The following is a 26,488-nucleotide window of genomic DNA, read 5'->3' on the forward strand; positions in this document are numbered from 1 at the left end:
TAGTATTGTTCGAACATTGACTGATGTCAGGGCTCCATGGAGCACGGGTTTAACAAGCAGTGGGCCGCACAGCCCTATGACCTTACAAGTCAGGCTTAGTATTAGTACATAGTACTTCGTATACTACTAGTACGTAGTAGGCTGGCTATATGGCAATGCTAGTATATGCTCTCTGGCCTCCACCGCTACAATTACCTAGCGCCGGGATTTCTTGCGAGCTGATATCATATCCTCAACGACCCTCAGGATTGACTTACTTTCACTGTACCTCCAACAAGGTCGTTTTCTGCAGTTCTATATATTGATGTACACGCGGTTTACGTCATGGGAGTACTATCACGTTAATCACCACGCCAATGAGCTTCAAGAATACAAAGAATGGAAACAAGGGGACGATGCATTACACCACTTAAATGATAGGCTTACAGACCTCCAACGTTTCAAATGGCGCTACGCGAACAATCAAGTTGGCTATGGTCAATTTACGATGTACAAGGAACCTTTCTGACTTACTTTCTACAAATAGACAAGAAAATAATAAAAATAGAATAGATATATTCAATCAGCCTCGATCAACTGCGCCAAGATTCCTCACCAAGCCTCATCTTGACAACACCTTATTCCAGTGACGACGTGGGGTTTACCTCCACCATATTCCTTATTCCTTTAACCATATACCACCTGATTAAGTTGTTGAACTTGTGCGATGCCCATACCTAAAAAGTACATACATGATCTGTAAAATGATGATTTAATGGTGGGTAATTACGACACAGTACAGTAGTACTCGGGGAAGCTCTCCGTCTAGAACTCCAGTGTCTTGGCAGCCGACTGACTGTCCGCGGAGGAAACCAAAAAAGTGTTTCCTTCAACCTAGTTCATGAGGCGGTCTTCCCTACCAGTCAATTCTGGGCGCAATTATTGAACGTTCATGATTCCATGTCGGTGATACTCGGGTCCATCCCGCCTGCTATCCCAGCACGGCTAGCAGTTAAACCAAACCCTTTCCCACTGATGTCCGGCCATCGTCCACTGCGCAAGCTGAGCCCGTATCTACGGAAGCGCAGTGTGCCACAAAGATGCTTTGCAACGCAAACAAAAGCAGCCGCAGATGATCGTTTTCTTGCTCACACTTGGTTAACGAGGACTCCCGAAGAGATTGTAAGCCTCCCCGGTGTTGTACGAGGGTGCGACTAGCTAAACGTCGAAGAGACTCCAGAGGACGTCCTTTCGAGCCTGCCTCCTATACCACTGTCGCTCGCAGGACCGGACCATATTCCTATTCTCCTCTTAACCCCTAGTCTTGCTCAGTGGGCAGATACGACCAATTCCTTCCTCGAACAATGCATCAATCGACTCTATCGCAAGGCTCGGACATCCGATTCCCCCGAACCCGTACACGCCATTGTCGCCATTGTTGATAAATTGCCCGACACTCCATCGGCTCTCAAGGACGAAACCGACAATGGCGCCGTGGCAGAGTCCGAGGGGATCTCCCTCCTATTTGCGAGGACGGCGAACTTACAAGGGAGGGCTGCTGCGCCTCGACGCATTAGGAGGTCGGAAACTGAGGAATCAGCCCTCATATTTTCCTTCCAGACGGAAGTTTCGTATGGCTCGGATAATGCCACCCTCCGACGAGCTGTCCATGAGGTTGGGCTACGCCTCGCCAATACACTGTTTATAAATGGCAGCGAAAACACTCTATCTGGGACTCGTTGGTCCTATAATCCTTCTTCATCCAGGTTTACCTTCGATCGATCGATCGAGCTTTCGCGCTGTCGAGTATCCTCTACTACAAGTTCTGTACACAACACATTGAAACTTCCTTTACATCCCGTTGGCCAGCGAAGGGAGGTTATCTCCAGCATGGGAAACATCCTCCGCCAACTAGCAAAACATCCAAACGGTACATCGAAGGACCCGATGCCCGCATCGTCTGAACTAGAGAAAGAGCTGCCGCGCTACATTGAAGAACACAATATCACTGACCGTAGGGTTTCTGTTTGGGCTCTAGTCGAGTCTCCTTCGAGCAACTCGCAAGTCGAATCCGATGGCTTTCAGACCACACTTGTGAGGTCAGTGCAAGCCGGAGGTAAACTCCACCGGGTCATGAGCGGCGGTGGCGGATGGGGCAAGAAACAGGGCCTCCTGTCGCTTGATTACGAGACCAAGTTTCTAGAACCCTACGAGAACAATGAGTTTACAACGTTGGATAACATATTCTCTCCCTTTAGCACAAGCACGGCACAGACTGCGCCACCTTGGTTTGAGGATAAACACGTTGTTGATGGCCTGTCAACCTTGTCACAAGTGGCTAGGGCCGGGGACTACATTCAATTTTATGTTTCTGTCGAGCCAGAACATGTCCAGAACGGTCAGCCGGAGCTACTCGGTTCCCAGGAGGGAGCGATCTCGTACCAGTTCGGTGTCGTCTTCGATAACGAGACGCTCGTAGCTCAAGCAGAAAAAGGTGCGTCCCAAAAGGACCTAAGAATTAAGCCTAATTGCTTTGGAGCACTATCGGAGAAAGCAATGACTTACTCGCAACCTGTCGTTCCAATCAGGCCAGAGCAAGAGATTCTGGAGTCTGGCACTAAACTTGATATACCGGGGTGTCGAGTCAAATTAGTCGCCTCATAGAGTGAAAGGGGCCAAAACGCCACCTATGTATAGCTACTGAAACAAAAAGTGAGAAATACAATTGCAACTGTAAACACTATCTACAGCAGCTGGTTAGTTCCCTAAATGCAACTAGTATACTCCGTACTCCGATCTCCGATGAGCGATGCCAAGCCTCAGATCACGTGGCAGCACATGCGGTCCGTCAGCCTCCCCGAAGAGCAACGACACCAGCAACACGGTGTTCGCCTCAACTCCCATCAACAACCGAAGCCTTCACATCACCGCAACTGTTGTCTACGCGGCGCTACCCCTGTGTGGACTGCTTCCTATAACCTTCTTTGTACTTTTCTTAATCAATCCTTCTCTTTGAGTCCCGTCTAGTCTTTCAAAATGGCCACAGAGCTTTGGTACGTAATCTCCTAGTTTGACTCCTATCTCGGTCATTCGGTCGCTGTGCCGTATGGTTTTCCGTTACTACAGTGTGGATAGTAGTCGTTTGTCCTGTGTGCTAACTTTATAGCCATATAGTCCCGTCTATGCGGTGAGTATCTCCACACTCTGTCGATGCCGTCCATGCTAGAGCTCCAGCTAGCTACGGAACCGCTTAGCCAGCTTCCCCAGTGCTTGACGTACAATGTTGCCCGTTGAGGAAAGCATGGCTGATATTTTTTCTTTACCGAAATAGCCCTTCTTCGGTGCCCTTGGCTGCACCTCGGCCATCGTCTTCACCTGCTTCGGTGCCGCCTATGGAACCGCTAAGGCCGGCGTCGGTGTCTGTGGAATGGCTGTCCTCAGACCCGATCTGATCGTCAAGAGTACGTTAGAGGCCGCAATGAGCTACCCCGATAGCACTGCCTGCCTATAAGCGTCTAGGATTCTGACTGTGCATAATTATAGACATTGTTCCCATTGTCATGGCGGGTATCATCGGTATCTACGGTCTGGTCGTGTCCGTCCTGATCGCGAACGACCTGGCACAGACAGTCCCTCTATACACCGGATTCATTCAGCTGGGAGCAGGTCTCGCTGTCGGTCTGGCTGGTCTGGCAGCTGGGTATGTCTCATTCCTGAGGGATCGAATACAATTTACTTCTACAAGACTTGGGAACTGATAACATAATGTATAGTTTTGCCATCGGTATTGTCGGTGATGCTGGTGTCCGCGGAACAGCCCAACAACCCAGGCTCTATGTCGGCATGATTCTTATTCTCATTTTCGCTGAAGTTTTGGGTGAGTTTCCGCCTCTTGAATCCAGTCCCTGGTCTTTTGTTCCAGTTTGTTAATGATCGTCGCACCATACAACAGGTCTTTACGGTCTCATCGTTGCCCTTCTCATGAACTCGCGTGCCAAGATCGATGCCAAGTGCTAAGTCATCTTTGACAATCTTTGTGCGAGAACTTCCAATTAATCCTCTTCGCACACGGAGTACATTGGTTTAGATTGGTTAATGTGACATGGTAAACGCCTTGCTGCTTACCTGGTAAAGAACGTTTGTCATACTGTCACGAGAACCAAGATAAACAGCAGCTGAACTGGGGGAGGAACTTTGGCTTATCTTTCAACTGTCAAGAGTTATGGTTCTTACATACAGGCCGAGGCTGTATGGTAGGATGGGTGGGTCGTCGTGGTAGATACAATGCATGGCTGAAGCCTGCGTTGTACCTGTACTTTATCGGAGTCGCTGTGGTCCTGGAATGGATCATTTACATTGCAATGCTGACATGCTGTTTATGCGGTTATTTGCTGTTTGTGTTCAAGCTACTACTTGCTTTCAAGATTCGATTCGGGATGTTATCTGTTATTTGGAATCAAAAGACCTCATACTATTATAGTGGTGCATTTCAACCGTGCGGCTGATATCGTAAATATATATTGTTTGAAGATATATTTTGTCATGTATTCCGTTTGGGCCGCTATTCTGCAACCTTGCTTCTCATACTTTCTCATGCTGTAATCCTTGTAACTGTTAACTGATTTACATTGTATCTAGTATACAGGGCTCAATTTGAGCTTTGCGTCGAGAAAATCACATTAAAAATACAGAGCTATATGTCCATCTTCAACGATCAAACAAGGTGATATAAAGAATAGCTATGTAAATGATACTGTCTATAGAATGGACAATGCGTAAGGGACGTGTAATATTCAAGCAAATGAATATACCGTGAGAACCATGAGGACGGACACAAACAAAGCACCTAGGGAATCACCAACCAGTTCAAGTCCGACAAGATGGCAATGTATAACTCCAAAGTGCCACGAGACTTGAGGAAGGTGATCGGGAAGGGACAGTGCATGAGGAAGGAGGCGGTAATAGGGATATCCCAATTAAGCCTTGTCAAGCTTGCGACGCAAGGTTCTCGTCTTCCGCAAAAGCTTCTTGTACTTGTGCTTCTTCATCTTCAGCTTACGCCGTCTCTTGGTGCTGATCGCTTGCATGGTACGGTTGTTGCGCAGGCGCTCAATGTACGTGGTTCCGGGCTGAGACGGTACGTCGATGATAGCTTCATTCTCACCGGCGCCAGGAGCGTCCATATCCGGAGTGCGGACAAAAGGACCCGTATGGGCTTCGTACGTCTTGCGACCATCCGCATGTGTGGACTCGTGGATGGTCAAAACGGTGGAGTAACTGGTTTCGCGGGGAGAAAAGTTTTCCGACTCCACGGCACCGGCATCTTTCGCTTCGTCGAAGGGAACCGGTGGCGGCGGGGGGTGAAATGGGCGAAGTCGCCTTGTGAGCTCCTCCACGGAAACCTTCAGCTCCGCCATGTTCATTCCGTCGAGCTGGTTACCCTCCATGTCGAAGTGGTTCAGAGAGCCTTCTTGCTCGCCTAAGTGATAGGCAGGGTTCTCCATGGAGTTGACGGTGGAGGATAGAGTAAGAATCACATCATCCGATTCATGTTTCATGGATTTCTTGGCGGTGAATATGGCATCAAAAGCTTCAGGGCTAGAAGGAGGAGGAACGGTGGTCGAAACGGAGATAGGTCGGTGGATAGAAAAGAATGAAGCTACATGGACGTCTGCTCCGCAAGGGGAAAAAAAGTTAGTCAAAAGACAATCTAAGAGCCTTGTCCGCCTCCTTGGTGCTACTTCTACTCACCATGGGGTTGAAGGTGTTGGGTAGAGGGAACGCTAGGCAGTCTCGAGAAGACCGTATGCTGATTCGACTTGGAACCGTTGCGGCCACTGCTATCTTTTCCCCTTCGTCTGGAAGCCTTACCCTCGCGCTTTTCGCTTGCATTCACGCCCTTGGCGGGGGTCTGAGAAGAAGCGTCGACTTTTCTGGAACCGTCGCTGGGCTTTGAAGAAGAAGATGAGGAGTAACGGCGCTGACGGACATGCTGTGCCGTGCCTAAGAGGGTATTAGAGGAAGCTGGAAGAGCTTGACTGGACGAGCGAGCGATGCCGGTGATGGGAGCAATAGGAGCCCATGCAGCTCGGCGTAACGAAGATGACAGCATTTTCCGACGTCGAATAGCCCAGAAACTGGGTAAGTATGTCGGGAACAACGCCGGTTAGAAGTCGTCTGAGGCGAATTCGAAGTTGAGCCGATCAGGCGGAAGCCCAATCCGGTAAAGCTCTGTCCGCATTAGACACCTGAGGCATATAGAGCAGGCCGATCAGGTGATCTACTGATCATTCCACCTCTTCGTGAATTTACTTACACGGAGACATAATAATATCGGGGATAATGGATTGGCAAAGCTTCGGTTTTCAAAGCTAGATCATATACCCATCACATGGCATCAGGTTCTTACGCAACCTGATTAACATTACGGAGTATATTGCTCATAGTCCGAATAATAATTCCAAACAACCTCCTTTCAACCAGGACAAGAGAAAATAATCACCGAGAGGGGAAAAGAAAAAAAGTTCATGTTTACACAGCCGCACCTCAAACAGGAATAGGCTACTATTTCCACAGCGTACCAGTCACAGTTAACACCAGGAAGCCAGGAATCCTCACCTATAGACACTTCAGCCCAGACCAGATTGTCAATGTTCGTAAGATTGGGACTAGATATTATGAAAACAAGAAGCCGAAGCTTTCGCCACAGTGTATTACAGCACAAATGGGACAAAAAAAAGACAAGTAGCTATGGAAACCGCCAGACTTGATGAATGGCAGGAGAAGAGAGAATAAAAGAATAGAATGGTATCAATCTGCATGGTGTAGAAAGAAACAGACTCGTCGCTGAACCGAACAAAATGAAGCACCATGTAGTAGTGTAAGCTTTTCATGCAGGGTAGCATAGTAGAACTGTAGCACAGAGTCGGCCGAGAACGCTTTCTCGATGCATGTATAACAAAAAGGAAAGAAAAGGGGAATAAGCATGAAGAGAATAGTTCAAGGCTAAGGAGAGGGCCAAGGGGTCATAGAAGGGGAAAACGCTCGGAAAATGCAACGTGAAAGGCTGAGTGAATAGAATAGTCTCAGGCTTACGGAAATCATCGTGGAAGCCAATCGTCTCTGATGAAACATTAATTATCATAAGATGAGAGTGTGCAGATTCTTCTGGATGATCATGTCTTGCACAGAATCCATGGTTGCTTTCAGCAATGTTGTGTCGGTCGCATTGGTGTAATGGATGTAGATCTCTCGATCGGGAATGCGATTGATGCCGCGGAACCTGTCAGCGAAATATCTTGCCGCAGCATCAAAGTCCGTATTCGAACCGTTGAAATCCGGAAAGTGTTTAGAAACGGGGGAAACACTTAGTTTGCCCTTAAAGAGATCGATCTTGTTCAGGAAAAGAATGATGGGCTTGCGCTTGAACCATTCTCCGTTAACCAATGACTCGAACAGCATCATGGCCTCGTGCATTTGGTTCTGTTAACAAGAAAATGGCGTTAGATGTGTCAAATCCGAAAGGGAGTGCAAGGTTCTTACAGCGTTCTGGTCCTCCACTAAGCACTGGTCATAGCCTGATAAGGCAACCATGAAGAGAAGACACTGCACACCCTCAAAACAATGGATCCACTTCTTGCGCTCAGATCGTTGACCACCAACATCCATCATTCGGAAGTTCATTTGGCCAAGTTCAAAGAGAGTTTCCGTAATTCCTGTGGTTCGCAAACGCGCTTGCAGCATGTCCTGATTGTCGGGAAGCCAGCCAGGTGCGAATATCCGATCAAGTGAATCAAAGAAGCTATAACAAGGTCAATAGCCGTCTGTTTTATTGGTAAGAAACCGGCACTCACTAATGCAAATTATCGTGAAGAGCAAATTCATGCCCTCTAGCGACAGCTTTTTGCACCCCTGCATCATTCCACATATCTCTCATGGCATCGCGAACCTTGAGGTCGGAGAATGCTTCATCTGAGCCGACGTCAGACTCCAGATTATCTACATAATCCGCAAGTGGCTGTAGAATGGTATCAAGATTAGTCGATGCTTCAAACAGGATGAAAATAGGGAGAGGTGAATGGCTGACTGCCCATTCTTATTTACCTTGGTCTTCTCTTGCTCAAACTCGATGCTTTCCGTGCGCATAATATCCATCAAAACCTTGAATGCAATGACAATATTGGAATAGATTACTGCACGCGTTTGACGGCGCTCATCGTCAGGAAACCCCCTAGAATGGATGATGCGCATTTGTTTTATGATTGTTGATTTTCCTGATTCGCCAGCACCTAAATGTCTGTGAATACATATTACCAAGGGAAATTGTCCAGAGACTTACCGAGGAGGAGGATTTTGATGGTCCTATCCATCACCTTTTTGTCATTTTTTAGGACCTTATCTATCCGAGCATTTCGTTGTAAAGCATCCTTATCCGTTGTGTCAACGGGCTTTGAGCTCATACAACCCATGTTGTCTATGATTTTCTCTCACTTATAAGAAAACCTGTTCACGACCTATGAAGGTGCGAATTAGTTTAAGAACTCCAGCGTTAATGCGCACATGGGAGGGAAACAAGCGAAGTCCAATGGCAGCAGGTGAATCAGGGGACACGCCTGACAAATGCTCATGACCACTCAAAAGGTGGTGTTTAAGACATGCGACGACCACCAAGACAGAATACGAGTGGGCAAGCTATCTTCGCTGGGGGGAGCAACTAACCGATTTGTTGTAGTTATAGTATTATTTTAGGATGGTGGAATTAAATAGCGAAACAAACGCAAAAAAGAAAACACGGGTGTGCCTCTGTTTGCGATCAAAGGGTGAAAGTCAAGAACTCCAGCTGAAACAGTTACTCGAGAGGTGGACTCTGGCGTTCCGTTCGTACGACACAGCACGCTGATGTCACGGCAGAAACCTGGATAGAGCTGCTGGTTGAAGTCTAGACGATTGTGGGACCGTTCGACAAATGCGATAATGTTGAAATTCACACCAGGCTATCTGGCAGCAGATTACCCCCGGGTGTATTAGATAGAGAATCTCGGAGGCAGCACAGCTACCCAGCGACGGAAACGACGAACTCCAAGCGCAAACTCGAAAAAGTTATGGAATATAGCAGGGTTCTGCGAATTGTTGCCACTAGAAAGTTCAGTCCCAGTTAAAACCGAGTTTTGATGGCAAAGCGGAGGGATCTCAATTGTGGAGGTTTGCGTAGATATGAGTTGAGTTGCGAGCTTATGCGACGTCTGCCGAAACCAATGAGGGACGTCAAAATGCGCAAAGGAATGTCCTATTCAGCAGTGGTTGATCGACCGCTCTCAAAGCGGGCGTTTGATTGCGTCAACGACTCTTAGAGGCGTTGAGATAAGATGAGGACGTTGGTAGCAGTAGGTAAGCGGCGACGACGAAGAGAGAGGGGGAGAGTAAAGGGAAAAAAGGCTCCGGATATCAATATAGTAAGATTAATAGCCACAAGTGGTACATCGCTGCCGTGCACAGAAATCGATTCAGGGAGCGGGAAGAAGGGACACAAGTGGGGTGGGGGTGGGAAGCGTAAGGAAGAGAAGACCAGGAGCAATGTCCGTAAGGAACGAGTAGTATCCGTGGTAATGTCGCGCAATCTGTTAGTTATATTCAATCAATTCCGATCGGAGTAAGAGACAGAGAGAGTGGAAGAGGGGGACCCATTTTCACAGCGCGCGGGTAAGATAACTAAGTCCATTTAGGTACTTTTTGGGAGTCATCCATCCTGCAGTGGACTTTTGGCTAGTTCGTTAGTTCGGTTCTGGAGTTGGGTGGCCCTGGCACTAGAACCAAGAATGTAAATGCTAGATCTCTAGCAGCAGCAGATGCGCGTGGCATGTGTCGTCCGTTAATTCTTTAGTATCCGCATCCCCGTTCTTAGCAAAAGTTAGTGCCATTAGCCTCGGCGGGTACCAACCCATTGTTACCTTTATTACCAGCGAGGTACCTCTTTGCCTCTCAAAGAGAATTTTACTTCAACATCGGGAGGAAAAAGCAAGAAAAAAAAACATGAAATTTAAGATTAATAATATCAAATAACGTAAAAGCCAAAATTAACATGTGAGTGAACCCCCCTCCAAATCTACTCGAAAAGAAAGCCATTCACAAATACAGGCTGCTTATTGTGTGACCTTAACTCCTGGGGTTTTCAAAAAAAAAAAAGAATTTAAAGTGTTCCACCCTTGGACGATTCTTTAGCCTCAACTCGGTCGCTAACTAACTGTCTTGTAGGTACGGAGTATGCATCTACTACTATCTACCTTGTAAATAAATACCTACGTATTACCCTGTCGGCACTTTGTTCCCCCCTCCTTCTTGAATGTATCACTAACCATGAACTAAATTCCGAATCTTGGACTTGTCCTTTGACTAGCACTAGTATTGAAATAATCCTCTCAAACCTTGGAATTCCTGTCCTGTACAGTCCGAACATGCCTACATAACTTGATAAGGTGTATTGCCTGATGATTACCTAAGGTTTCATCCCTAAACCCTCGGACGGCATGTTGGTTGCGACGTTAACTCCGTCTCACTTACCACAAAGCCTAGCCGGAGTCTCCGATCCAAAATTTCCACTGGTTCCCACCCGGCCCCCCTTCCTGCCAGTACCTGCAACCGAACATTGCCACGAGGTACGGATGCGACGCACGGATCGACAGATGTTTGCTAGAATAACAAGGGCTGCTTCTTCGCTGGTTCTATTACGGCAGATAAGAACTCTCACTAGTACCCAGCACTATTGATGTGATATTTCATTCCTATTCACTCAGGTTATGGTATTTGAAATTCCTGGATTCCGTATTTTTGATCCTGTTGCCGAGGGTAATGGGGAAGGGAGTTATGGGGCTGAAAAGAAATGAGCTCGTAAATCCGTTCCCGATAGATCAGAATAATAAAAAAGAGCAGGAATGATTCGTATGACTGTTTGAAGGGTTTTGTGCATTAATGATCTCTTTGAACCTAAAACTTCACCCACCTCGCTTATAAAACGTAATGCCGTCACCCCGCTAATTAATTGCTATGTATATGGTAAGATCGCCCCATACAATATATAAAAGGGAGCAATCACCACAATTATAGAACATAAATACACAGTAGAGACGAAAGGGTAAGAAAAGGACTACCAATAACACTCGAACACCGTAATGATCAACCTATAAACCTTGGTATTATTGGTCAACGCCATAGTGAACATTACTACGATTGTACATATAGGATGGAGTACTCTCTTGTCGAGTCATGTGGGTGGTCCCAGGTCCATGGTAAGGGCCAACACCTGCTCTGTGGTATCACTTAGTACCGGTCGCTACCCCCTAAAACATCACCCGACGGATGGTTCTCTCGCTTGAAGAAACCATGGAAAGTCTATTGTTCGAATCGCCAAACTTTATTCTAAGATCTGTGCCCTACAGCAATGAAAAGTTTGGTAGACAACGATATTACAAGTTTCAAACAAATAATCTAAAAAAAAAAGGCAAGAAAAAGAAAAAGAAGCAATTCCTCCTCTCCGAAAATCACTGGGGAGAGCGACCACGGGAACCAAAGACCCCAGAACTCCTTGAAATCCGCATGTGGGTCATTTGGTGTGTCGGATTTCATTCTTCCGGTTTCAGCTTTACGACGAACAGGGCCGCCGCTCCGACACTAAGGCAGGGGGGCAGACAAGGTCCGGCCTCCAGGACCCATTCCATCCATCACAATCTTGACGAGTCCCGAGCGAAGAATGACTGAGCTCATGTCAGACAGGTACTACTGTGTATAGTAAACAATGCCATGCATTGCAGACATGTCCACGGAATCTTGTTTGACGGATCATATTAATAGTACACAATGTATCAATGTCTATTCTTGTGTTCCTACCCTTTTGAACTAATATTTCTTTTTTTGTTTTTGTTTTTCATCTCTCTTTCCTTTTCTGAGTAACCTGTGATCTCAAATTCAACTTATATTTGCATTATTAGTAAATCATCGAGTGTGGTACTGGGACTACCCTTGAGCGAGTGAACCTGTAAAGAACATGCATATACTTCTAGTTATGTACATTGTACGAGTTGACCAACCTTAGTGAGTCTGGCAGCAGTCACAAGGGCGCATTCCTACGGGCTACAGGTGCATTCTGCAGCACTTGTTGTGCCTGTGCTTAGTTAGCAATACGACGACGGGTGGTCATTAAACATCATGTGCCTAATGCTTTAAGGATCTACTCCGTATATTCTGGATATTTATTTTAATCTTACACTATGCATAAAGCTTATCTCAGCCTTCACTTGAAGTCGATTTGTGGTTCAGAGGTCAACATTAAGGTTGTCCAGTACCATACCGTCTGACCTGGCTTCCTAGCCTTTCATCTCATATCTTCTGCCCCTCCCCCCCCCCAAATGGAGATACTAACTGGAAAGAAACGGTCCTTACCTAGTGCACTTTGCAGACCTTACCGATCTCTCCCCCGCATTCATATTAGCTTGATCTAGGATGTCTTCTGCAAATTTGAGGCTTCCCGAGCCCAAATTTGACAGGATAAGTCCATTGCTATTGGCTCTTGCTAATTATCTTAGACGTGCAACCCAAGCTGAAGACATGGCATGGCCCTTCAAGCCATGTGTATTTTATTGCCTAAAGGAGCAATTGATTCTCGTCTACATCATGTTTCACTTTTGCAGCCCCACATCTCAAGCGGAGTGCTTTCACTGTAAGGTTTCGTAGCCTTGATCCATGCTACACCGTTGCCGCCAATGCTACGTGCTGCCTTCCAAGGCAGCCCTCTCGACAGGGCACACCTGTCAGAAGGTATACGATATGTACTGCAAACATATGATGGATCACAATCCTGTGTTTCTCGCGTGGTAGTGGAAGGGCTTAGACTTCAATATTTTCTGAGCTCCTTGTCCTCACATCCTAGGCGGGAGAGTTCTCGAAACAGCAGTCCATGTCTGCCGGCAATTAGTTACGTTTGATATTCTTGCGGATTGGTGGCTGGGCTGGTTAGAGTTGGGTCTAATTTCTCGCGTGGCTTCTTCCGCTCACGAGCCAAGCCAATATTTTCAGCTGCTATAGGTCCACTGTTTCCCCAACCTTAACGACTTGGTTGAATCCTGGTTAGATACGTTGTCCCTTCTACAGCGGAACGCCGGGAAGAAAGCCAAAACAAGGTTATTCGGCGAGTCACCATGTCCCATCTATATGATAGATTGTATCTATTGGTGATCGGTATTTAGACAATATGACATATACCAACATCAGTGCTAGTACTCCACACCATCAACAATGGTTTTAGAAAGCTCTAGAAGCGAAAAAGAAAAATAAACAGAAAAGAAACCCGAAAATAACTGTCTTACTTTGCTGAAGAGTAGATCATATACCGATATGGAGATAGAAAACTAGGCCAACAATGTGGAATGTCATTCTAGACCAGTCGCTTTACCAACTTTTTTTTTGTCTCTAGCCAATCCCAATGATTTCTTCTCCGCCGCGGAACCGTCCATCGTCATTTAATTGGTAACTCCACCGTTTTGAATGCGTCAAATCCCGAACATTGTGCGAGGCATTTCCGCCTGGTTGCGGAGCTGGTCGTATTTGGAATGGAGTGACAAGTATCAACACCTAACTGAATCTGGGATATGCTTTTCTTCTGCTCCTATAGTGAGCTATTAGTATCTACGATTGTATCATCACCGTACTATGTTTCACTCGCGAGGTTGGAAAGGTGCTCGATCATATATTCCTTTCACCTAGCACTGAGTAGAAGCCCTACGAAATACACCATGCCCAAGCGGGGACTGAAATTTCTAGCAAAGCCATGCTTTCTCACGACACCAGAAAACGAGGTTTGTTAGCCTTGGCGTTGTGATAGATCAGGGTGTATCTCAGACACTGAAAAGGACCGACCAAACTTGGTGAAGGATTCGTATATGTCTTGATTGGTATGGTGAGCTGCGATGAGGCCGATGCGCTTATTTTCCAGGTTGCCATGCCCATATTGGTGTATTCCTTTAACTCTCGACTACACAGCTCCTGCCATAAAACATCTTTAGGTACAACAGGAAATGCAGCACTTCATAGTAAGAAAGGCCGGTAAGCTCGGGAGAATACCTTCAGCGTTGAGCCAATTTAACATAAGCTTAAACGGAGCTGTGGGGCGTTTGTTTCGTCCAATTAAATGGGTATTTGGTGTTGTAGTACGGTAATCCAGTACTAGGTACGGTAGACTTTCGACCGTATAGGCGCATTTAGAAGATTGTTCTTTAAGATCTGCCAATTGTGCTATGTGGGGTTCATTCAAAACTATCTCTTTCTCTATCTCTCTCTCTCTTTTCTTAACAGTGATTGTTCTTTGTTTTTTATGCTGTACAGTAAAGCAAACAAGTGTCGACATTTCTGAGCGTAGGGATTAAGCTGACTCATCAATGATAACCATGTGACGCCATCAATGGATGTGAAACAACAGCCATACCTTCTAATTTATCTCCTTACCCTTGAATGCTTTTCCATGGTGCTAGCAAGACTTCTATATGAAATCATATTGCAGACTAGTGCGATCTTCATCATCCTATACCATTGAATGTGATTGTGCCCCGTGTGAAAGGTGAGATGCGCGGTCTGCAGGACAGCATGCCCAGCTCCCCCCTTAAAAGGTTAGCAGTCAATCCTTCCGTTGGACAGCAGCAGGGTGCTTATCGTGCATGTACCAGCGATGAGGAGCTTGAAAGTGCCTCCCTCTTGCGACACATTTCGACGCCTGAGCTTGAGAAAAGCCGATCGCTTCTTGGATACCCCCAAGATGCCGAACCCCATATTGGTGTGCTTCGGGAGGACCCTTTGAGGAACCATGCATCATGGTTCTCCCTCGCCCGCTGTACGATATTTGCGATTCTGTCATTTCTTTCAGTCTCCTATTATTTTTGGGTTATAATTCCAGGTACGTTACCATTACCCTTGCCATTTTGCTTTCTCTGACCAAGTGGGTGGTTGTATCAGACGGGCCATCTGAAAGCGTTCCTCCGCGTCCTGTGACAACTTCGATTTGCGAGACCCCCGAATGTGTACATGCCGCATCTGAAATCCTCTATAATCTTGATCCGAATCATGCTCAAATTGATCCCTGCACCGATTTTGACCAGTATGTCTGCGGGGGGTGGAGAGAACGGCATGACATGCGCCCTGACCAGGGCGCCATATTTGCTGGAACTATGATGAGTGAAACCGCGCAGACGCGCCTTCGTCACTTGCTTAGCTCCTCGAAACCTTCGGAGCCGGCTGACTCGAACAATTTTGAGAAATTGAAGGCAGCATACACTGCCTGTATGGATGAGACGACGGTCACCAAGCGGGGAAGCAAACCGCTTGATAACATGCTGGCCGAGTTTGAGAAGATATATAGCCGAGATTCGGTCTCTCTTAAAGGATCAGATGCCGACCTCACAAAAGCAATCCTCTACCTCATGCAATCCGGTGTCGAGGCCTTGGTATCCCCGTTTGTTGCTGTGAGTAATCCACACTCCTTGTTGGCTTTGAATATGCCTCACATTTATAGCCTGACGATCGTAACCCGGACTCGGTTGCAATATTTGTGAATCCGCTTGGTGAAATTGGACTTCCAGCAAGAGAATACTATAACAGTACAGAAACTGTCAAAGAATACACTACGGTAGTGGAGAAAGTGCTTGGAGAATTTGCCGCTAGTAGTGGGACAAAGCACCATCTGCGCGACGTCGTTACTTTTGAAGCGAAAATAGCAGATGTTACTCCGGACACACAAAGCCAGGAGGATGTGACTAAGTCCTATAACCCGCGGACAATTGAGGAGACCCAATCTCTCCTCCCACAAATCTCCATGTCGGACATAATATCAGCTCTGGCACCATCGGAATATAGGAGTGATCGTTTGATAGTGGGCTCTCCGTCCTATATGGAAGCATTGTCATCCATCTTAAACGATACCCCAAGAGAAGTCATCCATCTTTATTTCAACTGGAAAATTATACAGACCTACGCAGATGAAGTAGAAGACGCGAAAATCCAGCCTCTTCGTGAGTTCAACAATAGGCTTGCAGGAAAGGACCCGCAGGCTACAGAAGAAAGATGGCGGAAATGTATTAGGTCCCTGGACGATAACCTTGGCTGGACGTTGAGCCGATTTTACGTTCTTGATTCATTCTCCGAAGCGTCAAAAGAACTCGGCGATCAAATAGTATCAGACATCAAGGAGCGTTTCGTGTATACCTTACGCCAGACGAGCTGGATGCCCTCCGAAGTCAGAGATCTGGCCATCAAGAAAGTCGGGAACATTGTTCAGAAGATTGGCTATCCCACAAAAAGTCCTAACGTGATGGACCCAGGAGATGTGGAGAAGTATTATCAACACCTGAATGTATCCAACGAAACTTTCTTTGAGAATACAGTCGCCGCCGCAAAGTTTGACCTATACAATGAATGGTCGAAGCTAGGAAAGCCAACGGATAGAAATGAATGGGGCATGACTGCGCCCACCGTGAACGCATATTATAACCCTCCTGGCAATGAAATCGTCTTCCCTGCCGGGATCATGCAACCACCGGCCTTTTACGGGCCGTCTGCTCCTTTATACCTGGCTTATGGAGCATTTGGAGCTGTCAGTGGACACGAGCTATCACATGGTAAGTAGTGAGACAATATGCATAGGCAAACAGAGAACGCAATGACTTACGCTGCTGCAATAGCATTCGATTCGACAGGTAGACACTACGACGAGACTGGAAACTATACTGATTGGTGGGATGACAAGACGGTCGATGCGTTCGAAGAGCGAGCCCAGTGTTTTGTCGACCAGTACTCGGACTTCACCGCTCCTGAGCAGGATTCGGAGCCCCTCCACGTCAACGGACGTCTTACTCTTGGTGAGAACATCGCGGATGCTGGAGGCATTGGTGCGGCATATCATGCTTGGAAAAAGCATGAGCAGGTCTCTTCGGATCCTCAGCTGCCTGGCCTTTCTAAGTTCACCAAGGAGCAGCTCTTCTTTATTTCATATGCAAACTGGTGGTGTAGTAAGACTACTGCAGAAGCCGCTCGAAAGGCTATCTACAACGACCCACATGCCCCGAAACCAGCAAGGATTATTGTGAGTACTATGATTTCTTTTCTTCAGTCTTGCACTGGCTTCTGTGATCAAATAGAACATCTTACGAAAGCAGTGTTGCTAACAGCCACCATAGGGAACGATGGAAAACTCTCGAGAATTCAAGGAAGCGTTTAACTGCCCGGTGAAGAAGCCCGTCTGCAAGCTCTGGTAGCGGAAAAGGACGGAGTAGGGGACTATTCATAACCCATCGGACGAATGGCGTAATTTGTGGGAATAATTATGGATTTATCAAGCACTTCTATCTACGTGTAAAGAATGGATTACACGCGTTATCTACGGGCTGATCTCTTCAAAGAACATCCGAGGTCTTACTACCAGATAGGCCTATACTAGTAACTAGCCGTGGTTGCACCATTTGCCTTGCTGCGTAATACCGACAAGTCACCGCACTTTTCTTACCGCTCCCAAAATATAACTCTGCGAGATATGCCTGTGCTCGTGACAGGTCAAGTGCCCTGCTGGTAGGCTGCCTAAACACGGCCAAAAGGGCACTTCATTGTTCAAGGCGAACAGAGTTTTGACATGAGACAGTAGTCGACTCGAGGGAATCCCCACATGATGGGAAGAAAAGGCCTAGCGTGGAGTTGACCGGCTCATGTTGGCTTCGAAGGTTTCGGATCGAAGATCAGATAGCTACTTACCTAAAACAGCCTCGAATTCACAAAAGTACGATGTATAGCTCATGTTTCTTCTGATCATATGAGCAGGAGGGGGAGGTATATATGCTATGGTGATGCAGTTTGCCTGCAGATAGTTTACCTCCTACTCGTACTCGCGGAACGGCTGGGAGGTGGGTTCTGACTTCTGACCCGTCAACTTCCCTGATCCGAACTTCACCCTATTTGCTGCCTTCCTCTATGGATCTTGGATAACTTCTCGTGCTCCCTAAGTCGAGTAGATCACACTCTAGCGTCCAACCGAATTTGGGTCTATTGATCCACTTAGGTACTGCAAGGCTTCGGCGCTTGACATCCAAATTTCGGCAGTAGTAGTTTAAAGCCCTAACACAAGAGGTCGGTTTGTGGGCTAGACTCCTATCGTCCGTTTGGGTTGCCTTGTATGTACTTTATTGATCATGTTTTTGGGTAGTTTTCCCCTACTCTTTGGCCTTCTGAGACGGGACAGCGCCCGTTCACTTCCCTAATCAACGAACTGGAATGGAGATTGGGTACGTACTGTACGGAGTACAAAGCTACGCTCTCATATAGAGGATCCGACCATTATACTCCATAGATCTATCTGTTTTCCTAAGAATAGAACGTTCTAGAGGTCCAGCTACCTGAAAAGGAGACATGATCCTTTTTTAGTTTGTTTTTATTTTGATCTTGAGAAAATTACCCTGGCAGAGCTGTCCTGCTTGAGGAGTCTTCGCATCCCTTAATTGCTAGACGCTAAGAGACGATCGGCCTCAGACCCGCCACAACGGTCAACAGGCTAACCGGAAGAATGATAGTCCAGGGTTGATGAACAGCATCATTCCCGAGGCTGGTAAAACTCCTGTCATTCTGGGGCCCTGAACTCTTCCTGTCATTGGCACCTAACGGCTTCTGAATACCCCGACCAACGCAGGTGCTAATGTAAGTCGACTGCACGAAGCTTAGGCGGATTGGCCAATGTGATTTCCTGCTAGTCATCATTATTATTACTGATGACCTTTTTCTCTCTTCATTTCTCTTCTAGCCCCCCCTTTTTTAACCCTTTTGTCTTCCATTGTAGCCGAGGAGACTTCTCAAGAAATACCTCCTTTTCTTTATCTTCTCTCTACCCTAGCCTTTATATCCCCTATGTTGGATTTAAGGGGTATTCATGAATGTTGGGTAAGATCCAGGATGTCAGAAATGGGCTGATCATTCGATGTGCCCAAATTCCCAATTTTCAAGAGGCTCCACATTACTGTCTCTAAATTCCGAGGTTGGAGACTGCACCCTTATTAACACAGGAAAAGGAAAAGAAATCTGATACGTAAAGAAAAAAAAAGGTGAAAAAAAGAGCTCTACTCTTCCCAAGGTATTAGGCCCAATCATGGAGTTCTTTTCTTTTTATTTTAGCTCCGAGAGGTAGTATTTCTGAGGGCTTATTCGATGCTACCTCGCAAGCTATTGAAGTAGACATCAACTGTCGGTAAGCCGACCACAGAAAGTCTGAACTGACAGATCGAGGTGTCGAGTGTAGATTCGATGTACGAGTATCGACAGCAGGTGTAGAATAGACAGGTTTGGATTCGATCGATTTTGTTGAGTCGGGCCTGAAGGCGCCCATGACGAGTCCATTTTTATGGACCATTATCATCATGTAATAGGTAAGTAATCCACTCATTTCCAGGGACTCTTACTCCAAACTAGCATCAAGTGGTGAGTAAGTCGGTACAGAAAGTCGAGTCGATCAAAGTCTAGTGTATGGCATGACAGCCTTGACCAGAGATAGACGCGTCGTCTCACGCGGACTAGTACTCCGTACTTAGTCTCCTAAATAGTAGTACCGCGGTTACGATTTGCTCGGACGAGGTCGTCCCACGATCTGGATTTTGGTAGTAGATCAACACCTTCTCAGCTGACCGACTTTTAGAGGGAACTACTAGTAGCGAGGAGGCGATATAGTAGTTCACGAGTACTCCGCACTTGGTATGGCTAAGATCATCGTCGGAGGGTGAAGCCAAGTGGGTGACTTAATATCTGCAATCCCTCGAAAGAGGGACTCCCCTCTCGTCAGTAACGAGTGAACATACTTGCTTTCAGGAAATATACTTTGACTATCAGATACTCCGCAGAATGCGCCGAAATTCCTTCAGTGCCTTGCCTCGCGGGTAGATTGGGGAAAATAAGAAACATTTTCAAAACAAAACAAAAGGAGAGGAAAAACGGAAACAGTCGTTTTTGGAGTTTCTTCAGTGTATAACTGTGTGTATGGATGTACCAAGTTCCCCCAACAGGACTACTTGCTGGATGGTTCCTCTCGGCTGCAGTGGATGGTTCCGCTCTGTTGGAACTCTTTTTAGTACGGAGTACGGTAGTTTTTCACTGGTTAGTGGCCACTAAATCTGTACCTTAGGCCTCTTTTTCCTCTCCAACTCCACCGCGCCGCTCCTCCACTCTTTTCATCCCGTTCTTTTTTTAATGATCACTGTTTACGTCGTTCTTACTGGTACTTTCCCTATCGATATTATTTCTCTATCTTCACTGTACTTACATTCGTTCGTTTCTCTTTCTTCTCCTAGCCTTTTTTCCGGTTGTTCCCGAACATCTACTACCATCTTCCCTACAACATCGCAAAGAAAAGAAAAAAAAAGCCCCATGTCCCGTCGCCTTTACACGAACGTTTGATCTTTCCAATCGTACCGAGTCTGGTCATGTCGTGTCACAAGAACGGACTGCGATCCCGGCTGAGGCTATTAATGCTCTCTTATACCATCTAGAATTTTTCGACACGGTGGATGAAAGATTCTATATTTGCCATCGTAAGGGGAGGGACCCTCTCCTGGTCCTTGCTGAGAAGCAGCGTGTGTTGGGTACACTACTTTATCCGATATGGAGCCGAATTTGTCGCGCGTTGAGTCGCCCGGTGGGAAACCTGGCCATGCACAAGGCAAATCGATAACAACTTTACTCGAACGTAACTTGGGTTCGAATACGCAGAGCACCCCCGAGGACAAGAATGCGACATGCACTTTGCGACGCGCCCACACAGTGGCACAGGGAAAGAACGTGGGAGAGAAAACAAAGTTGGGCTCGAAGACAGCAAGGGAGAGAATAGCAACCTCGTTTCTAAGGGTGAAGGACAGCCATGAATTGCTTCGGAAGCGTTCATCTAAACGACTCGACGCACCAGCCTCTCCACGTGATACGCCTGCAGCAGCGAGGGAAGCGAACCATTTCACGGTGGGAAATGTTGGTCAGAATGGAAAGATCTTCCTGAGGTAAGGCCAGGTTGTAATTCGCCAGGACCCATGCGACGGGTGTGACGGACTGAACAGAAAACTAACTAGTGCGCTTATCTATTAGACCGATTCGTAACCAGTCTCTCAAGGAACCTCGTCCGCAGCCCTTTGCTCCGTCCGTCGACCAATCTAAAGACGACCACGTCCACTCGCGTGGACTCGATGGTCATGGAGTGGACGAACCTTCTCGGTGGTCCAACTCGCAGCTCTCGGAGCTGCGCCCGGAACTCATACCTGAAGAAACATGCGACGACGGTCAGTCGATTAAAACGGAATCGACGCGATCTGGACCGTATCGTTCCCTCTATCGTCCGCGCCCTAGAGCACGCTCTTTTTCGACAATCTCGGAGCAGGGATCAACCTTTCGCGCAGGGACCAACGGAGAATTTCGTATCTTCATTGATCGATCGGACGACCGACCCAAGTCTGCAGATGGATCTTTACGTCCAACCCTGGGGACTTCAATACCTCATTACGGCTGGGACTTTTCCCATCTTGGTGCCGATGGAAGCACCCCCCTTTACAATTCTATATACTCGAGGGCCTCATTATCGGACAACTGTCTCGCCGCGCGCTTCTTGCGGGAAAGTTTGAGCCAGGGTCCGATCTCTGATGTTTATCTTAACCAACCAGATAGGCCGTCCTTTGCCGCCTCGATGTTTTCGGGAACACCTGCCATAGAGTTAACTCGGGGCTCTACTGCCACCGACAAACCAATTCTATACGAGCTAAAGGAACCCATTGAGCCGTCCATTTTCGAGAATTTAGCTTCGGAGATGGATGATGATCGGGTAGTTCGGTATGTTCCACGTACCAAGGATATCAGCGCTGCTACCCCGGCCCGCATTGTCGCGCAGATATCGTCTGAATCTTTCATGGATTATGAATTGGTCTCGGATTTCTTCCTCACCTTTCGTTCCTATCTCTCCGCCAGCTCTCTCCTTGCTCTTCTGCTTGCACGACTGCAATGGGCGATTAACCGCCTGCAAGACGATGGGAGAATCATTCGTATTCGCACGTTTGCAGCTCTTCGACATTGGATCTTGAATTACTTTGTCGACGATTTTATTCCCGACTATGACCTTCGGGTTCGTTTCTGTGAAACGATCAATCGTATGTATGATAGTGTCAAGGCTCGAGAAGGTGGCGGAACGAGTGATTTAAAGATCCTCATCGACCTCAAGCGATGCTGGTATGGAAGATGTTCTGCCTACTGGGACTTTCAGGACCAACACATCGCATATCACACCCCGGATTACCTCATTGTTCCGGGTGGTGATGAACAACTGGCGACAGGCTGTGCTGAAAGCCATCTAAAAATGGTTCGTACTACAAGTGGCCAGGACCGTGAAGGCCGGCCTCGGCCACCACATGTGCGGAATGATTCATCAGCTACAGCCAAGAGTATGCCAGTTTCGGCGGACAGTGACCGGAGTATTCACGCAACGTCGTGTTCTCTACCGCCTAAATCTCCCAAACGCCTCTCTATGTCAGTTATGGACACCAAGGGCCCACATCCAGTGCCTCTTGCGCCTTTGAATCCAGTGGGTTCCCTGCAGGATCCCCCTACATCTTCCCCAGTCACATCGAGGCGCTTCCCCTTTCATAGCCATGCACATAAACGCAGTGGCAGTTTCTCGGATTCTGCGCGAGACGGCAGAGCGCCTTTGTCTTTGCTCAAGCTCGACTCGCAAGGGCACCTCTCGGCCGTGGATAGCTTAAACCTTGGTGGTTTAATACGCGGTGAGCTGTATGCTCCGGCTGAGTCGTACATGACAATGATGGCCCCGCCGTCTCCCCCTTTACCGTTGTCTTCCGGCACGGACCGACGAAGCCAGCCTGAGCAGACATCTAAGCCTGCTACTTCGAGTTCTGGTGTTAAGACTATTATTGGGTCGATACGCCGTGCTCTGAACAGCAGAAATGGGGGCCAAGGTACCTCTACACGGAATATACACGGGCCTTTCGCCCCGTCAACTCGAGGAAAAACGTCAGCTATGCCAACAAATGTCGCGTTTGGTTCAGATTATTACCGAGACAGAAAGGCAGCGACTGCGGCCAAGAAACCGACAAGGATTGATATCCTGTGTGATAGGTCGTTTCAACAATATCACCGTGCTCTTACTGGGTACGTCGACGCCAAAGAAGGTGACCCAGTTCAGGAGGCGGGTTCTTTGCGGTCCAAAAGATCCTGGCTCGGACCTGGGGTGGATATCGATGAGCTTGACCACCCGGTCCTTCGGCCTGAGCAAGGTCGAACTAAGAGTGTCTTGACGGGTGGCAGTAAATCTATCGTCATCGTTGATGACACTGGTTTTAGGAATCCTCTCATGTCCGGCGCGGTGGGTCTCGAACAACCCCCTGGCTTTCTTAACGGAGAGAATTCACCCATTACTCCAAGAGCTGCTTCTTTCTACCCTCAGTCCCAAAGGTCAACAGTTGCCGGTGACGAATATTCGTTGCCCATATATTTCGATGACACGGACTCTAGATCACTCAGCAGAGCCTCCCAGTTTCTGCGCCCGCCTGGCCTCTTTGCATCACAAAGATCTAGCTCTGTAGGGCGTGGATCAACGTCATGGAAAAGGACGTCGCCATCACTTCGTCTTCGCAAGTATGCTTCTTTCCAAAGCGGAATATCAAGACAGCGTTTGGCAGTGGTTGCCGAGCCAGATATTCCGAGTATAGACCAAGGCTCTCCAGGAAACCTTGAAAAACCGGCTGGTCCGACGCTTCGCAGACGCCCTGGTGGAGATCTACGTCAGATGCGAGATGGCCTTGGCAGTCCATTGCCCTCACACCCAGCATCTTTTGTGTCTGGTGCCACATACCGGAGTTCCACCGCTGATAGCGGAGCCACTCATTCGATAGATGTTCATTCGAGGCCTCAGACCCATTTAATTCCGCCTAACCCTCGATTCTCACTCCTACAAACACATTCATCACAGGACCTAAGGCGTTCATTCGAGGCGGCCATCGCACAGTTTGCGCAAATCCCAGACGACGACGACGGGGGAGTTGAGTCAGCATTGATGAAGCTTGAAGGCAAATGGACAGGAGGGCCCATTGAAACTGCTGCCGAGTCGCAGAAGAACAACCAGGTTCAGGGTAGTGCACGTGAACAGGAGTTCTACCACACTCATACCCGCACCGGATGGGACACTGGGACCCATAGACGCCAAACCTTGGCCAGCGAAAGCTCGGCTTATTCACACTTCCGAGGGCGCAGTGTTCCTCGCAGGCCTTATTCCGAGTCGCTCGCAGAGTCGGAAGACTCGTACAGCTCTATACCTCTCCTTGAGCGCGGATTGAGCGATGAATCAATGAAAAAGCCTAGCCAGAGCCGAACCAATTCACATCAGGCTGCGCCTGGTCGAGTCCAGCCAAGTGATGCTTCAAGTAAATACACATGGGATACAGAATCATCACACCCTTCTTTCGATATTGTGAAGGAGACCGAGAGTATTAAGCGCATTCCACGAGGGTCGACGTTCCCAGCGCCTCACCGCTTTAGTCACCGTCTCTCAGGCCTTTCTGAGGATTCAGCTAACTTGATCGATCCCCGAGAGGTGGCCGATCAACGGCTTTCCTTTTATACAGACAGCATGAGCCGGTCATCATTAGGTATACCACGCCATCCTCTCGCGCACCCCCCTACGCCTCCGATGACCATACAACATCGTTCTGTGACCTCCTGTGCATCTCCCTTGAACCCTGCCCTTTTCCAGGCCCCACCATTGACACCAGATCCATCTCCCAGTCGAAACATTGAGTCAGCGCACGTTCGACCAATAGATACACAACACGTCTCTAGCGATGTTCTTTCTCGGTCCGAATGGGACCGTCAATACCGGGATCTCGAACCTGACCATGTACCTTTCATCCTCTCTTGCGAATCTCAAAATCTCGCCCAACAGTTGACCATAATAGAAATGGCTGCGCTTAGTGAAATCGACTGGAAGGATCTTGTTGACATGAGATGGAGTAGTGGATCTCCCTTGTCAGTGAGCTGGGTGCAATTTCTCATGGAAGAAGAGCGCCGGGGCATCGATCTTGTTGTGGGACGTTTCAACCTAATGGTGAAATGGATCCTCTCGGAGATCGTTCTCACACGTAATATCCATGAGCGGGCCCGCACTATTGCCAAGTTCATCCATACGGCTGCACATGCCAGACGCATGTGTAATTATGCGACTATGCTTCAGATTGCTATCGCGCTATCTTCTACTGATTGCTCTCGGCTTAAAAAGACTTGGGCACTTGTGCCATCTGATGATAGAGGTCTCTTGAGAGATATGGAAGTGCTTATCCAGCCAGTGCGTAATTTCCATGACCTTCGTGTCGAAATGGAAACAGCAAATGTACAAGGGGGCTGCATTCCCTTTGTTGGTAAGTTTTATCTTTCAGCCCACATATAGTCTGAGAACGAAGGCTAATCGTAGAATTAGGTCTGTATGTACATGACCTTACGTACAACTCCCAGAAGCCGGCACAGGTTGCGGCCCATGACGGAGAGCCCTTGATCAACTTCGAACGCTACCGCACGACCGCTAAGATAGTGAAAAGTCTGCTTCGCTTGATTGATGCTAGTACCAAGTACACATTCGCGCCGGTACAGGGCATCATCGAACGCTGTCTTTGGATTGCATCGCTCTCGGAAGAAGAAATCCAAACTCATAGCAAGCAGCTTGAGTAATCGATCACCGTTGCCCGGCAAGGTTTCACGAGAATAGATGAAAAGGAGGAGCCCAAAGTCACATTTGATCCCTTCGAAGTATACCCGATATTATACCCATTCATAATACCCGAGCTTTTTGCTTTGTGCGATTGACATTTGTTAACGACTTTGTTATTTGTGATCATGAATTGCGAACACATGTACATTATAACCTTGCATCAGCCCGCCCGCCCGTCCTTTTTCTTTTTTTTTTGTTTCATGTTGTTTTTGTAGTTAAAATCTTGGGGGAATGTTGCTGTCTGAGTATTGATCTGATATCGGTTCGGGCCTGAGGTTACTTCTGCGAGCATTAGCGTTGTCGATATGGGACCCAGTGGGTTGAAAGCATGAGCATCAAGCGCCTTTTGTTTTTGAATTATGGTTCTTACATCTGTATACATCAAACATAGCCCATTAATCTAAAACATGGCGCCGGAGACAACTCCGGGTGGAGGTGTCTGGGAAATCAGGCATTCCAGAAAGCTGCATGACTTGGCTGTGTTGATCTACGTAGTCACTTCTCGGCCAGGAACATCCCAATCTCCTTGGCCGTCCACTCTACGCCTCCCGAAACCCATTCAGTCCTTCTCTCGTCCTGAAGAAGGAAGAGAACAGTATCCTCCATTGCAACCATTCGCTTCTCCTCCATGGAGTTTGTACCGCTCTTACGATCCCGTGTCCTCTTTGTTGGTTCTTGAAGCTGGCTTGATTCTCCGTCATT

The 26,488-nt window shown here is 47.6% G+C and overlaps 6 protein-coding genes across 6 annotated transcripts; 4 read left to right on the forward strand and 2 right to left on the reverse strand.

Moving 5' to 3' along the window:
* Positions 1-939: 939 nt before the first annotated feature.
* ABOM_007648 (uncharacterized protein) lies at positions 940-2,643 on the forward strand (the record flags this gene model as incomplete). Its single annotated transcript, XM_022534777.1, has 2 exons — positions 940-1,161; positions 1,213-2,643. 2 exons carry the CDS (start codon positions 940-942, stop codon positions 2,641-2,643), a joined length of 1,653 nt encoding a protein of 550 aa, XP_022387089.1.
* A 372-nt stretch (positions 2,644-3,015) lies between these two features.
* Positions 3,016-3,996, forward strand: ABOM_007649 (H(+)-transporting V0 sector ATPase subunit c; the record flags this gene model as incomplete). The annotated part of the gene is made up of 6 exons (XM_022534778.1): positions 3,016-3,032; positions 3,154-3,166; positions 3,311-3,440; positions 3,523-3,679; positions 3,753-3,856; positions 3,932-3,996. 6 exons carry the CDS (start codon positions 3,016-3,018, stop codon positions 3,994-3,996), a joined length of 486 nt encoding a protein of 161 aa, XP_022387090.1.
* A 959-nt stretch (positions 3,997-4,955) lies between these two features.
* Positions 4,956-6,091, reverse strand: ABOM_007650 (mitochondrial 37S ribosomal protein mS38; the record flags this gene model as incomplete). Its single annotated transcript, XM_022534779.1, has 2 exons — positions 4,956-5,650; positions 5,731-6,091. 2 exons carry the CDS (start codon positions 6,089-6,091, stop codon positions 4,956-4,958), a joined length of 1,056 nt encoding a protein of 351 aa, XP_022387126.1.
* A 1,028-nt stretch (positions 6,092-7,119) lies between these two features.
* Positions 7,120-8,447, reverse strand: ABOM_007651 (guanine nucleotide-binding protein subunit alpha; the record flags this gene model as incomplete). The annotated part of the gene is made up of 5 exons (XM_022534780.1): positions 7,120-7,461; positions 7,522-7,780; positions 7,833-7,996; positions 8,083-8,267; positions 8,318-8,447. 5 exons carry the CDS (start codon positions 8,445-8,447, stop codon positions 7,120-7,122), a joined length of 1,080 nt encoding a protein of 359 aa, XP_022387125.1.
* A 6,136-nt stretch (positions 8,448-14,583) lies between these two features.
* ABOM_007652 (M13 family metallopeptidase) lies at positions 14,584-17,267 on the forward strand (the record flags this gene model as incomplete). The annotated part of the gene is made up of 5 exons (XM_022534781.1): positions 14,584-14,914; positions 14,974-15,479; positions 15,530-16,631; positions 16,695-17,095; positions 17,190-17,267. Coding segments are annotated over 5 exons (2,418 nt in total), but the record flags the coding sequence as incomplete, so codon positions are not given.
* Positions 17,268-20,640: 3,373 nt separating this feature from the next.
* On the forward strand, positions 20,641-25,746 carry ABOM_007653 (mitotic regulator LTE1; the record flags this gene model as incomplete). Its single annotated transcript, XM_022534782.1, has 3 exons — positions 20,641-21,029; positions 21,115-25,439; positions 25,499-25,746. The coding sequence occupies 3 exons, from the start codon at positions 20,641-20,643 to the stop codon at positions 25,744-25,746; spliced, it is 4,962 nt and encodes a 1,653-aa protein (XP_022387123.1).
* Positions 25,747-26,488: the final 742 nt, after the last annotated feature.

The sequence above is a fragment of the Aspergillus bombycis genome (genome assembly GCF_001792695.1).
Source record: "Aspergillus bombycis strain NRRL26010 chromosome Unknown contig00071, whole genome shotgun sequence".
NCBI lineage: Eukaryota > Fungi > Ascomycota > Eurotiomycetes > Eurotiales > Aspergillaceae > Aspergillus > Aspergillus bombycis.